Source organism: Vidua macroura, chromosome 17, assembly GCF_024509145.1.
Source record: "Vidua macroura isolate BioBank_ID:100142 chromosome 17, ASM2450914v1, whole genome shotgun sequence".
Taxonomy (NCBI): Eukaryota; Metazoa; Chordata; class Aves; order Passeriformes; family Viduidae; genus Vidua; species Vidua macroura.
The window spans coordinates 7498040-7513297 of record NC_071587.1 but is presented as its reverse complement, the minus strand read 5'-3'; the positions used below and the strand labels follow the sequence as shown (position 1 = coordinate 7513297).

The window sequence follows — 15258 nt, the reverse complement described above, 5'->3', positions numbered from 1 at the left end:
CCAGCTTCTCCCTGTGCAGAATCTCCTCCTTAAGCCTCTCGGCCATGCATCCTGCCAACAAAGGAGAAGGCTCCTCCTGAGGCACTGCCTGCCCTCCGTTCCTGCCCCGCAGCCCTTCCCAGCTGCTTTCAGCCCAGGCAAAGGCGGCTGCTGCCAGTGGGACTCGGGCGATGCAGCCCGGCCGTACCCAGGATCCCGACGCGGAGCGGAGCACGAGCCCGGGGCCGCCGGGCCTTCAGCGCCTTGAGGTGCTGCAGACGGTTCCAGATGGCCTGCTCTGCCTTCTCCCTGGGGAGCCAGGACAACGGGCTATTCCAGCTGCTGCTCTTGCCCACAGCCCCAGCCTAAGCGGCCCAAGTGCTTTGTGAGGAGGATTCACCTAAAGGCAGGGAATCTAATGGCACCTGGGAGTGCCCTTTGTGGTGTGGGGATTATGTCTTGCCTCTGTCTTATCTGCTAGCACTTTCTTTGCCAGTGGAGAGCATCTGCACTGCAGAGACACTTTAGGGACTAAGCTCCTGGGGAGAAAAACTGCCTTGGCCACAGCACAGAGCGGCGCTTTGGGGACGGATCGGCCGGGCAGGGACGCCGAGGCCCCGCCGCTGCCTCCGCCCCTCGGCGCCGCGTTCCGCCCCGCCGCCGTTCCGGGCCCGCCCCGCTGCTGGGCGGCACCGCCGCGGGAATCACAAAATCACAGAATTAATTAGGTTGGAAAAGACCTCCGAGATCATCGAGTTCAGCCTGTGACCCAGAACCACCATTTCAACTAAACCAGGGCACTGAGCGCCATGTGCAGTCTTCCCTTAAACCCCTGCAGGGACGGTTACTTCACTACTTCCCTGGGCTGCCCATTCCAAGGTCTAAGGACCCTTTCTGTGAAGGAATTTTTCCTAATATCCAACGTAAACGTCGCCTGGTGCAACTTAAGACCATGTCCTCTTATCATGTCCCTTGTTTCCTGGGAGCAGAGCCTGCCCCCCACCTGGCTGCACCCTCCTGTCAGGGCGTTGTGAGGGTGAGAAGGTTCCCCCTGAGCCTCCTTTTTTCCAGGCTGAGCCCTCCCAGCTCCCTCAGCCTCTCTTGGTGCTCCAGCTTCTTCCCTGGTACCATTGCCCTTTTCTGGACATAATCCAGCACCTCCATGTCCATTTTGAAGTGAGGGACCCAGAACTGGACAAATCACAAACCCTTTCCTGTTCCTGTTTCCCCACTATGGCTGATAAGGGCCAGGATGCCCCTGGCCTTGATGGCCACCTGGTGCTCAGGTTCAGCTGCTATTGACCAGCATCTCCAGGGCCTTTTCCACTGTGCTCTTTCCAGCTACTCTGCCCCAAGGCTGGAGTGAAGGCACAGGACAGCAGGACACAGGTGGTGCCTCATCATGGCCACAGCCAAACCAGGCTGTCCCAGTCCAGCTCCCGTGTGGCCCTGTGTGGCCCGAGGTGCAGACAGTGACACCAACAGCATATCCCAAGCACCAATGCCTTTATTGCTGCTCAGAGGAAGGAGGGGACTGGGTGGCCCAGGGCAGGTGACCCCCAGCTCATGGTAGCACCAGGTGAGGCCCCAGCAGGAGCACGGAGGGTCCGGGCCAAGGCAGCAGTGCAGGACACTGGCAGGTCTGGTGGTCTTTGGCTCATGCAGGGAAGGGCAAAGTGGTGAATGGAGCATATTTAGTGCTGAAGGGCTCTCATCGCCTTATCTTCATCCCCGGGGCTGGAAGCGAACGTCTGCTCCAAGCAGCAGGAAATTCTGGGAGAAAGAGAGAAAGTGCTGAGCTGCTACAGGTCCTGGCAGCTGCATTGCCCAGCACCCATCACATCCCTGAAGGGAGAATGCATTGGGACATGTGGCTCTGCTAACCCCTGTGCCTTTTTTCCCCCTGGCAGGCTCCAGAGACATTTCACAGCCACACCTCACTACAGCTTTTTGGGATCCCCATGGTGACTCCACTTTGGGGTTTCCCCAAGGCATCCCACAATAGGGGCTCTCTCTGCTCCCCTGGACCTGGTACAGCTCCTTACAGCAGACAAGGCAGGGGCAGCATCCTACCAGGCATCACAGCATCCATCCAGGCATTGCCACTCAGGGAGAGTGGGGATTTGGGACTGACACTGCTATAAAAAACGTCATGGAAAATTCAGACCCCAGGCTTACGAACTGGAGAACGATGTGGCGCCATCCCAGACCCGCACCAAGCAGCCAGGAAAAGCAGAGAACTGGTTTGCTGCTGAGAGCTCCCATGCACCACTTCCTAGCACAGCTGGGGGAACTGGATTTGGAGGCTGTGCTGGTGAGCAGGGCTTTGTGGGCAGCAGGATGGGCCCCAGCTGGGGCCAGGTGCTCCCTCTCACTCACCTGGTGGAACCTCACGAGGATATTGGAGAGCTGAATCCTGTCCGGCAGTGGCAGAGGGAAACCCTCATCTAAGCGGGCTGGAAAAGACAACACGTGTCTGCACGGGGATGGGAATGGGAGCCAAGGGAGCACGGAGCACTCAGAGGTGGTCACCTCCTTCCCCCAGCCCTTTCCTCTCCTCCACTGCTCCTGGGGCAGGCAGAGGAAACTCCTCCCAAGCTCCACAGAAGGGCTGCTTGTTGTGCCATGACAGCCCCCTTGGCCCATCCTGCCACCAGCCCCACTCTGGTCTGAGCTGCTGGCGAGGCAGGAGATGCAGGGATTCAGGGAGAGGGTCTGGAAAGCATTAGGATATGCACAGGGCTCATTTTTTCCATTGCATTGGCTGCTGGGAGCCTGTCAGAGCAGCAAGAGGCTCCCACCACTTCAGTGCCGCCTCCTGCACTCACTTTCCCCTGCATCAGCCTTGGCAATGAGGATTTAATTAGTGAGCTGGGACCAGTTGGATGGAGCAAGCCGAGTGGAGGTTGCTCCAGCAACCCCATTCCCCCCAGCAGGTTCTCACCATTGAGACGTGGGAGCAGGATGCTGGAAGTAAGGATGTTCGTTAAGGACTGCATCATTCGCACCTAGGCAGTGGGGATATGAGAGAGGAAAAGCTTTAGTCTGCGGGACACGACATATGCAAGCACTGGGGGATAATTAGAAAATGGAGATGAGGAGCGGGGATGGGCACACACTTTGCCAGAGACCAGCAGCTTTGTCTGGCTGCACTGGCAGGGAAGGAAAGGTTGGGGTGAGAGCAGCAATGGGTCTGGTTCCACATTCTTTCCCAGCCTTGCAGGCTGGGGCAGGAGGTGCCTGCAGGGTCAATGGGGGGTCCCATTTTGGCAGGCAGCAGGGAATGACTCCCTGTCCTGATCCCCAACAGGCTGCCAGCTCCATGCTGGGGGCTCTGGTCATGGTCAAGGATAGCTCACCTGGAAATGGCCGACAGCCGAATCCTTCAGAGACAGCCTGATCCTGCACAGGGACAGAAGTGGTGCCGTGGAGGATGTCCCAAGGGAGAGAGTGATTCCACCCATTGATGACCATGCAGATCCCATTCCCTCCAGCCCCAGCTCATTCCCTCCACACCAAGCCCACATCCCAGGGACCTTCCCATCCCTTCTCTGTCCCTGGGCATCCAAAACAGAAACAGCCCCAGCCACCCCCTGCCCAGTCAGTGGCTGCTGCCCTCTGTACCTGCCCACGTCCAGGCTCCCAACTATGCGGCCGGATCTCACGTTGATGACAGCGGACACGTTCCCTGTCTGGGGAGAGAGCACAGAGCTCTGGCAGTGCTCATCCCCCCTCACCCCAGAGCAGACAGCTGGGGAAACAACTCTGACCAGCTGAAACACACCACTGCCCATCCAGGGGTGTGTTTGCACCCAGCATTAAACCTGGCATTTGTCAGCTCAGGAATTGTTCAGCTGGGGACACCCCCACTGTGACTGGACAGCACCTGGGAGTTCCCCTGGCAGGATCTGAGCAACGGGACAGAGGCACAGCTCAAAATCCCTTCTGCCCCATCGCCACAGGCTGTGTCTGAACTCACCAGGCTGAGGAGGAAGAGAGGAGCCAGGCTGGAATTGGGAAGGATGGCAAAAGCCTGGGCATCCACAATGGGCTGGAATGAGATTCCTCCAGGTCCAATAGTCAGGAACGGAGCAGTGGGAGTGGACAGCCTGAACTTCATTGGCATGTTTGGGTACATCTCCTCCAGCTGTGTGGGAGTAGAGAGAGGATGGGAACAATGGCACAAACCCCCAGTCCTCAGGGAGAACACCTGGCACAGAGCAGAGCCTGTGTGTGCAAGAGCTCAGGACAGGCAGGGCCAGACTGCTCACCTGGGGAATGAAGGCTGAGAAGGCAGAGGTATCCAACCTGAATTCCGATTCCTTTGGGATCTGCAGGGAGAGGATTGTCACACTGGGGCAATGTGGCACAGAGGAGCCCATGGCGAGCCCTCCCATCGCCAAATGCTGCCATGTCTGACAGCCCAGCCCCACCCCACAGCCCCCTGCTCTCTCACTGGGGATTCTCCAGGAATGCTGGCTGCTCCTGGAGCACCTCAGCAAATGGAACCTCTTTCCCAGCTCTGTCCCACTCGTGCCACTCACCATGGCCTCTGTGATTTCAAAGACCAGTGCCCCGGCCTTGTGGTAGGCAATGCCAGCTGTGTTGAAGAAGTAGCTGGAGGCTCCAAAGTAAACCATGCGCTCGTGATCCGAGGGGAAGGCCAGTGGCAGCGGGGAGAAGGGGACGGTGGAGCGGTGGGCCAGGGAGTAGAATTCACCCTGGGAGGAGGGAGAGACGTGGAGAAGGGGTGCAAATAGCAGTGGGGCTCACCTGCTGACTCAGGCTGGCAAACAGCATTTGCAGCAGGTTCCAAAACCTGGGCTCCCACCTGCCTTTGGCAATGGCATTGGCCAAATCAAGTGTCCCCAGGGCTGCCTCTCACCTTCAAGTCCGCATCCAGGGACTGGGCGGTAGCTCTTGGGGGTGCCACCAAGGAATAATCAATCCCAATCTTGTCATCTATCCTGGCTGTGACTGTAAACACAAGAAAGAGAGATGAGTAAGAAGGAGATATTCAGGAAAGCTGGGAGCAGATGGCCTCCACTGGCATCTAGGCAGTGCCATGATTGGGCTTCCTGGTGCATCAGCTCACTACCAACTGCCCCTCTGCTTGCTTCTCTTTAGAAGAGAAAAAAACATTTTCCTCCTGGATGTTTCTCAGCGATGCAAACCATCTCCTGGACCAGAGGAGTGGCCTGGGTCCCCCAGCTAAAGCAGCCTGAGACCCTGTAAGTCCTTGCACACAGATTCTGAAGGGATCTCCACAGCCTGACAGGACACACAGTGATTTGTCTCTGCTGAGAAGATGTGGTGGAACACCAGGAGATGGGGAGTGGACACAAAGTAAAACATTCCTCATGGTTGGCAAAAGCTAGGAAGAGCTGTTCCCAAACCCACTTACAGCCCCCCAGTACCTCTCAGCGTCCGGATGTACGTCTGGAGCTCATTCTGCACAGACTCGACCACGTTGTCACACACCTGTGGGACAGAAAGGCCATAGAGCTGAGCAGGGGCACAGCCCCCTCTTAGAGCTTCAGCCACACTCCCTGCTCCATGGCAAAGCCTGGTTAAGTAAAAGAGCACACAGTGATGACTGCCTCCATTCATCAGGCAGCACATTAAGTGTCCAAGACACAAGCAGGGTTTATTCCAACAAGCATCTCCTTGCAGCAATTTCCCCTCAGCACAGTTCAGCTCTGGGGAGATCCTTGGAAGGAATCTCATATGGCCCATGCAGGAATGAACCGAGCAGAGCAGCCAGGGTGTGGTCGAAAAAGAGCAACTGAAGGCATTAACCCACCCCGCAGGGGCAGGAGCACTGACTGCCCTGAAGCTGAGCTTTGCTGGCTCTGTGTGCCAGGACAGGAGAGTGCATGCGTCTGCCTCTGTCATCCACAAGTGAAGCCCTGGCGTTTGTGGGGATTTTATTGCTGGCTCACCACTACCCTGGGAAATTTACTGCGGTTCACTGTCCTGCAGATGTCTGAGGAAATCTGCAGAAGCTCCTTTCAGTGTTTTCACTGTAACATCACAGCCACCATGGGCAGGATCTGTCTGTCATCTGTCTGACTGGGCAAGCAGCCCACAGAGCTGATGGTGAGATGCAGCGCTGAGGAGGGGCAGCGACCACACTGACAGAGATGAGGAGGAGGCGACACAGCCTTGGGCATGGCCTTAGTGACAGCAGGTTGCAGCTCTTCCCTGTCCCCAGTGATATTTTTCTGTCTGTGCTGGAAATGCTCCATTGCTGCCTGTGAGGATGTTGCTGCAGGCAGAAAAATGCCGTCCCAGTGACTGGGATTTCCCTGTGACCTGGATTTCCCTGTGACCTGGATTTCCCTGTGACTGGGATCTCCCTGTGAATGGAGTCCCAGAACTCGGGGTACTAGAACTGCCCAAGCATTGCAGCAACAGCGGGAGGCAGACACGGGCTGCCTGGCCTGGGTTGACGCCCAGCTGTGCCCAGGGTGCAGCTCAGTGCCTACCCCTGCCCTCTCCTGCCCATTGCCCCTCACACCATGACTCCACAAAGACAGTGAAGAATGTGTGTGGGGCAGAGGAGGCTTGGAGGAGGAGCAGAGGGCAGTGGGGTCCCTTTGCAGTCCCAGAGCTGTCTCCTTCCAGGGGACAAAACAGCAGAAAAGGCCTCTGAGCCCTGTTGTTGCTCCTGCTGCCAGACCATCTGCTGCCACAGACCCCAGGGGACTTGGGAACACTGTTGCATGCAATTGGGAATAGTGCCTGGGCAGGATGGGATCTGCTGCAGGAATGGAATTTGCCTGTTCTCCAACTGCCTCCTTCCCAAGCAAGGTTCACATCCAGAGAGGCTCTAACTCATGCCAGTTATCCTTGTAGTAATTATTGCTAACAGCTTGTTTCCATGTCTTGTTGCAGGTCTCCTGCATGTCAGTGTCTGTAGCAGGCAGCGGTACCAGAGCTCCCTGACCCCCTCAGTAAAACAAAACACCAAATGTCTGAAATCCAGGAATGAGCGTTTCCCCCCAAGTGCTCCCCAAAGCCCTCCAGAATATGGCTGGTTAAAGGACAGCTCTGATCAGGTTACAATGAGATTGGCTGAGACATAAGATCTAATTAACTGACCACATGGAAAGAAAAGTCTTTGTTAATTAGGAACCAATTATGCTGGGCTCTGGCAAAGGCTCCAGGTTTCAAATTCAGCCTAAGTCACTCTATGCTTTGGAGCCTGCAACGCCCATTCCTTTGGTTTTACTGAATTGGCAACACAGTCATGTGCTATAGCTATAGTTACCTCCCAACATCAGATCTATCCAGTACATCACCTAGTGAGGGTTAAAGACAACCAGAAAACCCAGGGCCCTGCCTTCCACTGCTCACATACCTTTCTCTCTAAATTCTTCCGCAACTTGGATTCAATAACGCGGTGGAAGAGGTTGTAAAGCCACCTGCAGAGAAACACAGAGAGAAGCCCTGCCTAGCTCAGATCCATACTGCAGAAGTATATGCCCAGGAAAAGGAGAATCTAGAGATGCAAGACCCTGGGAACATCATTCCCACACTAATTTGGCATCTGGCTTTGTCCCAGGGTTTACATTTGCAAACAGACTCACTGGTAAACCACAGAAGTCTGGTGTCTGCCTTAACCACACTCACCCCCTTTAAATGTGCAGCCACAGCAGGAGAAATTCAGGCCAGACTTAAGATCAGGCAATCTCAGATTTGCCAAGAAGCTACTCCTTGCAACAGGGCCACATTCCCATGGTACAGCCACAGTCCCTTGACAGGTGGGCTAAGACACAGTGTTTCCAGACCTTCCAGTGAAATCACGTACCCAAGCTTGCCTGAAAAGCGCACCCGGACTTTGGAGATGCGGGCACTGCAGTCCGAGGTGCTGATGGTGGGCTTCCCAGTGGTGTCACTGCCCAGCCTCAGGATGATTTTCATGTAGACATTTTCTACCTTCAGGTTAAAAGATCCATGGTCCCGGCTGCAGGGAGAAGGGGATAAGAAAGAGATATTTGTCAATGACAAGGCCTGGAGAAGAGACCTCGAATCTGCTTCACAACTAATCTATCTGGATCGCTCTCCCCCATGTATGGTCTCTCCAGAGGAGATTGGGAAAGGGTTTAAACTCAGGGGAACCACATTTCACTGGCACATAAACTAGGAGAGGTAACCTTTAAATAGAGGGGAGCAAGAGCAAGAAGGGGAAGAGAGACCGGAGGGTCCATGTATAGCTCCCCTTCCATGTGTCTTGTTCCTGCCTCCCAGCCTGTTTTATCCATCATATCTGGGGAAGAAATGTGACAGCTGCCCAAAACAGAAGAGAGAGGGAGAGGAGAAAAAACCTGTCCAATTCCAGAGAGGGAGACACAGAGTGGGTGCCTGAATAGGGAGAGGAAGAACTGGGCACTCACATAAAGAGAAATTTCACCCGCCAGTCTCCATCCAGCTCAGCAAAGGCGTTGGAGATGGAGACCTGCAGGCCCACATTGGAGATTGGGGTAATCCGTGAGTGTGGCAAGTGGAAATCACGAAGGCGCAGTCTAAAAATATGTGAATAAAAAGAAAAATCACGTTACAGTGCTTCCTTCCTGCCAAGCACAAGATTAGGGAGGGAGGGAGGGAGACAATCAGGGAGGGAAGGAGGGGGAGCAGGATGGAGTCACTGCACTGCCAGCAAACCCTGCTGCTGCAAAGCTACGCCTGGCAGGGACACACAGAGCAGAGTGGCACCTTTGGGAACGTGGCCCTTGCAGCCACCCAAGGCGGCTCCAAACGCTGCAGGAACAGAGAGGCACCTGGGGCACCAGGGAGCCGGCATTTCCACAGGGACTGGGCTCCAGCTTCACACAGGAACTGTGCCCTGGTCCCACAGGCAAGGCCATCTCCACTACCCAGGCTTTGATTGCACACAGTCCACCCATGCCCAGAGTGCCGGGACCCTGGTTCCATTTTTCCCCTTGGGCAAAGAGTGAAACAGGAACATGCACCAAGGACAGGGCCAACATCTCAGGGAGCTGTGGAGGGTACAGGATGGTCCTCACTGCTCCAGGGGCCCCCCACTCTCCCCAGTCTTCCTGACCCTCGCCTTGGTTGGGGGCAGTGGGTGGCTCCAGGCCACTGGCAAGGCTCACCTGGAGAATGAATAGCGCACCTTCCCCACATGCAAGACACGAGAGTCCCCCGAGATGTCTGGCAGCGTCAGCTGGGCCAGCTCCTTCTCCAGGATTGCGATCCCCTGCTGTTGGGCTGCAGGAACACAGGGAGAGCTTCACTCCAGCACTGCTGCAGGAGCTGGGGCACGCACTGGGCGTGCAGCAGAAGGATCAGAGGAGAGATCCAGGTGATGCTGCCTCCAAGGCTGGCTTTAAAAGAAACCTCCAAGCACAGAGCCCTGCAATCACACAGGCGATACTGCCTGGTGCCCTGCTTGCAACCCCAGGGGAAGATGGTAGCCACAGAAAGGAGAGAAGTGTCCCAGTCCTCACTTTGCAGGCTGCTAATCAGGTGAGGTGTGTGGGAGTTCCGAGGCACTGGGCTGCTCCATGCCCATTGCCAGCAGGAGAAGATGGATGGAGCTTATATCCCAGGGAGCAGCACGGCATTACTGGGTGCTGCACCCCAGCCTCCGTCTGAGAAGGGGAGTCACGTTCTCTCCCACACTGCCTGGCAGAGCTGCCTGGTAAATGAGCTGTTTCTCACACAGTGTATTTCAATCCATAACTGCGCTCTGCTGGAGCCAGGGCTCTGCCTGCCTCGATAAAACCAGCACAGGGCCCATCCATCTCTGTCACTGCCCCTCCCTAAACTCCCCAACTCCTCTCTCCTCTGCAGCTCCCTCCTCCAGGGCTCATGGCTCAGCTGCCTGGATGTGCTGTGGGACCAGCACCCTCCTGCTGTGCCAGCCTCCCACACTGCCTGGCTGCAGCTCCCTGAGACCCCACAGGGCCAGACCCTTCTCCAGGGGCTGCATCAAGTTGTGGCATGGGGGGCAGGCAGGTGCAACAGGGGAAGCCCTGGCCAATGGTGCATTTGGCACCCCCGTCCGAGGATTTCCCCACGCTGTCCCGGTGCTCCTCACCCATGGCCAACGATCCCCCATCCTGCCCCGGGACCCTGCACTTCTCACACGGTACCTGGCTCCACACCTCTGCCACCAGCACATCTGTGAGGAGAGAAATCAGAAGCAGAACCCACCGTAGTCCAAGCCTGCCTGGGTGATCCTCACCACGAAGCCGGGGTTGGTGGCTGTGGTGAGTGCCAAGCACAAGGCCAGTGCCCCGCAAGCCACTGCCACGCTCTGCATTCCCATCCTGGCTTCCTGCAATGCTGTGCTATGCTGGGCTCTCCCAGCCCACACCACCTTTATATCCCTGCCAAAAAGGGAACTGCTGTTCAGGGTGGTGTGCAGAGCCACGGGGGGCGTCCCCAGGACTTCCTGCTTGGCCACCACCCTGCTCTGCTCTGCTGCGGGCACCATGATATGGGCCAGCACAGAGGCACACCTGGTGCCTCTCACTGAAGGTAGGGAAGGAGCAGTGGAAACTGGGAGGCAACAACCCAGTCTCCAGCTCTCCATCACTGGCAGCAGTCCCTGCCTGTTGCAGCAGTGAATGCTCAGTGGAGCAGAGCTGGGTTTGGCATTGGCAGCTGAGCCTGACAGAGCCACATTCCTGCAGCCTGCACCCAGCAAAAGCTGGGAACAGCCTGGGCTGTCCAGGAGCAGGGTCCCAGCCTTGCTGCTCTCCATCTCTGTCCCTGTCCCATGGCTCTCCTGGCTACACTGTGAGCTGCTTCTCACACACCACAGACCTGCCCAAGGAACCAGAGCAGCCGTGGGGCACAGCACAGCAGTGGCTAAAGAAGGCAGGTCACAGCTTCTCACCTCATGTGAGCAGATCCCGGGGACCCCCACACCCAGCAGGACTGGCAAAGGAGCACCTGCCTGGGCTGGGCAGCTGCACCAGGGTGCCCACCTCAGTGGGGTGCCCTGCACCTCCAGACCCTGTCACAGGGCTCCTGCACAGAGCAGCTAAACACAGGAGGAGACATCCATCACCCCAGGATCAAGCTCCAAAGACATCACTTCAGAGGCCTGATATGTCACAGCTCTTGTCATGATGGCTGGAGACAGGGGCAGGAGCTGGGTGCAGCCAGGCAGGTGTGAGGGGGGAACACCCCTGTTCCCTCTCAGCCAGGAGAGCTGGGCTGCCTCGTCTCTCCTGGCAGGACAAAATTGAAGAAGAAGAAATAATTCAGTTACTTTCATTTCCTATTGGGGTCCAGGCGCAGGAAACCCATCGTTGCTGATGCAGGCAGATCTCACGCTGGATCCAGGGAAGTCCGGGCTGCCAGAGGCAACATCCTTGAGCTAAGGATGTTGTGAAATGCAGCTGTTGCTCAAGCACAGCAATCCCTCGGTGCTGCAGCCTCAGGAGACCCCAAGGGATGAGGCCATGTTGTCCATTCTGGAGGAACTCGGCGCATGGAGATTGAGGATAGAGAGACCAAGGCATTCTGTTCCCCTTTGACTTTTGTCTCACAAGTTTTCAGCAGAGTCACTTGCAGGCTGCCTGGAAGACAACCAGCAAATGCCCACTGGGCGTGTATGAGTGGCTATGGCTTTGGAAAGGGCACTGCAGCCACTGTCAGCTCTGTGATCTGGGAAATAGTGACATGGGAAGGATGGTGCCATCAGAGAGGGACAAACCACCCAGGGAAGTGCTGTGTCCTACAGGCACCCACCATCACCACTCACAGGCTGTGACTCTCCATCAGTGCCAGCCCAGTCCATTGCTGGGAGCCCATGGGCAGAGCTCCTTTTCCCCAGAGATTCTTTTGCCCAGAAAGAAACATCCAAGAGCAGAGGAGAAAGGCAAAGGCCAAATCCCCACTCACAGCCTCCTTGGCATTGTTACCCTCCCTGTCACCCATCGTCAGCTCTTAGCGGGGTCCAGCTCAGTTCAGAGCAGGAGCTCCCAAACCTCCCATGGTGACAACCCCATCTCACTGAAGGGCTGCATCAAAACAACATTCAAGATGTTCAGGAAAAACATGGAGCAAGCAGAACTCTTCCATAAGGAGAAATCAATTTTTAGAAGGAATAGCACAGAGAAGAAGCAAAACCAGGAAGTCTTCTCCCTGGCTTTGCACAATTTTGAAGTTGAACTGAATAAAAGCCTTCAAAGAGCCAAACTCCAATCAAACACTGCCGTGTTTGGCAAGGAGCAGCCAAAACCACATCAAAAGCTCAACATATGTGCCGGTCCCGGTAATGCTTCCTGCAAGTGGTGACAGATGGAATGGAACATGAAATCCTGCCCTGCTGGCCCCCACCCTTTGGACAGGTAAAGGCTTCTCCTGCTGAGCTGCTGTGCCTGTTCTAGGAGTGTGGAGTCTGCTCCACTGGGGAAAGGCTGGCTCCCCCAGGCTGCTGGAGAAGGAATGGGAATGGTCAGATGGGAACCAGGAGCCCAGGAGGACAGGGACTTGCAGGAGTCCTGTGCTGCTGCTGTCCTTTGCCCAGGACTGCAGGTCAAGACCTCTCTCTCCACTGTCCATAGGATCCCCCTGCTCCCCAGGCCAGGAGTCCCTTTGGCCCCACACGCTCCTCACCACGTGTGGGCAGTTCCCCATCCTGTCCCAGCTCTTTCCAAATCTCTCTCGTGGTGCCATGGCTCGAGCCCCTCTACAGCCACGTGCTGGGGCTACTTAGGGACAACAGGACCTGGGTTGGGGCTGTGAGCAAGGACACCAGCCATTTTTGCCATCTGCAAGGAAATCCGGACACATCTGTGTTCCCCAGTGCCATTACTAGCCGGGGAATTCCCCGGGCAGCTTGTGCCAGTGCCAGAGGCATGACTGCTGCTGCTCTCCAGCCTTCCACTGGCAGAGATACGTGGGTTGGGGAAGCACCAGGGAAAACCTGTGGACTCAGCAAGAAAAGTGAGAGCAGCCTGCCTGGGTTCGGAGAGAACTTGGAAAGAGAAGTTGTCAGCCCAAAATAAAACCTCCCTTACCCATTTCCAGCCAGGAGAAGTTCATTGTCACCCACAGAACTGGGCAGTGGTCAGGACCTGTGGCAACTGTGGTTGTCCCCAGACCAACAGGGACTTCACCAGAGCCTGGAGAAACCCTGTCATCAAGGTGTGGGGAGCTGCGGTTCCTGCCCACTGCACCGCATGTGGTGTCAAAGCCTTATGCTGTCCACTGTCACCTGCACATCTCTGACAGCCTCTGATCCAGCAGCAACTGAAAATACAGCTGAGGAACATGTGGGGGCTCCTCCACGGTTATTTTCCCAGCTGCAGGCTCAGCATGACCCAGCCTCAGCTGTTCTTGGAGCTGGGAGGGCTCTGGGCCAGTGTGGGGTCACCGCTGACGCCAGCCCTGACCACTTCATCCAACACAGACAGCGGGGACACCCGAGGATCCCAGAGCTCACAGAGCCAGAGCCCCGTGGGGCACAGCCAGCAGTAGACGTGCAGATGGCCCCTGGATGTGGAAAAGTGGGCAGGAGCCACCAGGGGCCCACCGGGAGCCAGCCCCAGAGACCACCAGGGCTCACCACTCTCACCCTCCCTCCACCCCAACATCCCAGTGACGTCCCAGGGGACCCTTGGGACCAGCAGTGCACTCAGTGTGTCTCCCCCTGCCAAGAGCTGCATTCCCCCAGACAGGCGGGCTCCTCTCGCAGCACGCCAGCTCGTGACACAGTCTGGGAGCCTCATGGGAGACAAAAGGGGACACAGAGAGCCAAGGGGGTTGATTTTGCAGAAAAGTAAAAATAAAAATGCAAGAATGGTGACCTCGGGCAGAGCCTAGGGGGATCTGAATGGTGGCTCTGTGCCGACAGAGGGGCAGGGCAAGAGGCCACATGCAGCCTGTCCCAGCAGCTGCTCGGGACAAACAGGACATGGAGAACAGGAGCAGCAGAGGAGGGTGAGCTCATGGGGTGAGGGGCCCTGGGGACAGCCGGGTGGCCCCCAGAAGCTCTGCCTTTTGCTGGACTTGCTCCCCAGCACCCTGACTCCCAGCCTTGCTGTCTGAGGCTGGCCAGAGGATATAGGAAACTGCTTTGGGGGATGTGGGGATGCAAAGCTGGCCCTGCTGGTTACCTCTGCAGGTTGGCCCAGCTGAGCACAGGTGGCAAGAGACACCTCAAGGTGCAGCTGGGGAGCTGCTGCTTTGGGTGCAGGGTAGTGGGGTCCCTCTGGGCTCAGTTCCATATCTGTCTCTTCCTGCTTACCAATACCACAGAGGAATTGATCCGTTGTGCTGGTGCCAGGACACAGTCACACTGTCCTCCCTGCCCTCAACGCCCTCTCCTGGCCTCGCTATCCCAAGAGCCACAGCTCTTGGGTCCATTTCTGAGGTGACCACGCGATTAAAAAAGGTCACAGCCTTGAGCTCACCTTCCCCTGCACTCAGGGGAACTATGAAAAACCTGAAGCTGGTAAGTGAACTAACACAATTACAGGAGCAATTGGCTGCTGGTGGGGATGGGGAGCTGCCCAGCTGGTCCCAGCTGGCAGTGGGGATGCTGCCCAGCTGGTCCCAGCTGGCACTAGGGGTGCTGGCTTGGAGCCAAGGGCCAGTCCTGTGTTGGGCTCAGGTCAGCACCCCAGCCTGGTACCCCAGCCTGGTACCCATGGCCAAGCCTCTGGCCACCCGCAGGACCAGCACTCGTGATCCATACGGCAGCGGGAGGGCTCTCACGAGCTCCCAAGGAAATGGGAAGCAAATGCGAAGGCCTCGCTGGCGCCGTCCTCCCTCCCACACGCCAGCAGCCCAGCTGCACCTCCTCCCGTCTCGGCTTGTTTTCACAGCGTGTCCTTTGGCCGCTCGCTGATCCCTGGACAAATGTTCACTAGCAAGACAGCCCCGGCAGCCTGCAGCCCACGCTGTGGCCGTCCCACCCGCCCTGGTGCTTTCCCAGCCCCAGTCCCGGCCTTGAGCCCATTCCCACGAATGCAACAGTGGAAATGACTGCACCCTGAGCAAGGCGCAGAGAGGCTGAGTGTGCTGGGCGCTGTGCAGGGCTGGCAGAGCTGGTGATGCTGTGCCCACAGTGCCTGGGGCTGGAAGAAGTGTCTGTGCCCAGGACTGGCAGGGCTGTATGAAGCAGCATTTTGCCTTAGGAGAGAACAAATCTGTGGCTTTGGCTCTTATGCTAGTTGTTTTTGTACAGCTCTGGTTGCTGAATCCCATGATCCTGCCCCTCAGTAGGTCCTTCCCATCCCTGGAACAGTTCAGAGTCCCAAGAGAGGCACTCACTGTCCTGATGCTGCACTT

The 15258-nt window shown here is 56.9% G+C and overlaps 1 protein-coding gene across 1 annotated transcript; it reads right to left on the bottom strand.

The window, feature by feature from the left end:
- Positions 1-1468: 1468 nt before the first annotated feature.
- On the bottom strand, positions 1469-10276 carry LOC128815819 (bactericidal permeability-increasing protein-like). Its single transcript, XM_053992864.1, has 15 exons — positions 10162-10276; positions 9099-9213; positions 8379-8507; positions 7793-7948; positions 7343-7406; positions 5397-5460; positions 4865-4956; positions 4524-4700; positions 4251-4310; positions 3959-4126; positions 3604-3671; positions 3339-3381; positions 2924-2987; positions 2359-2435; positions 1469-1752 (listed from the first exon to the last, which is right to left on the bottom strand). Exons 1-15 carry the CDS (start codon positions 10274-10276, stop codon positions 1705-1707), a joined length of 1440 nt encoding a protein of 479 aa, XP_053848839.1. The 3' UTR covers positions 1469-1704.
- Positions 10277-15258: the final 4982 nt, after the last annotated feature.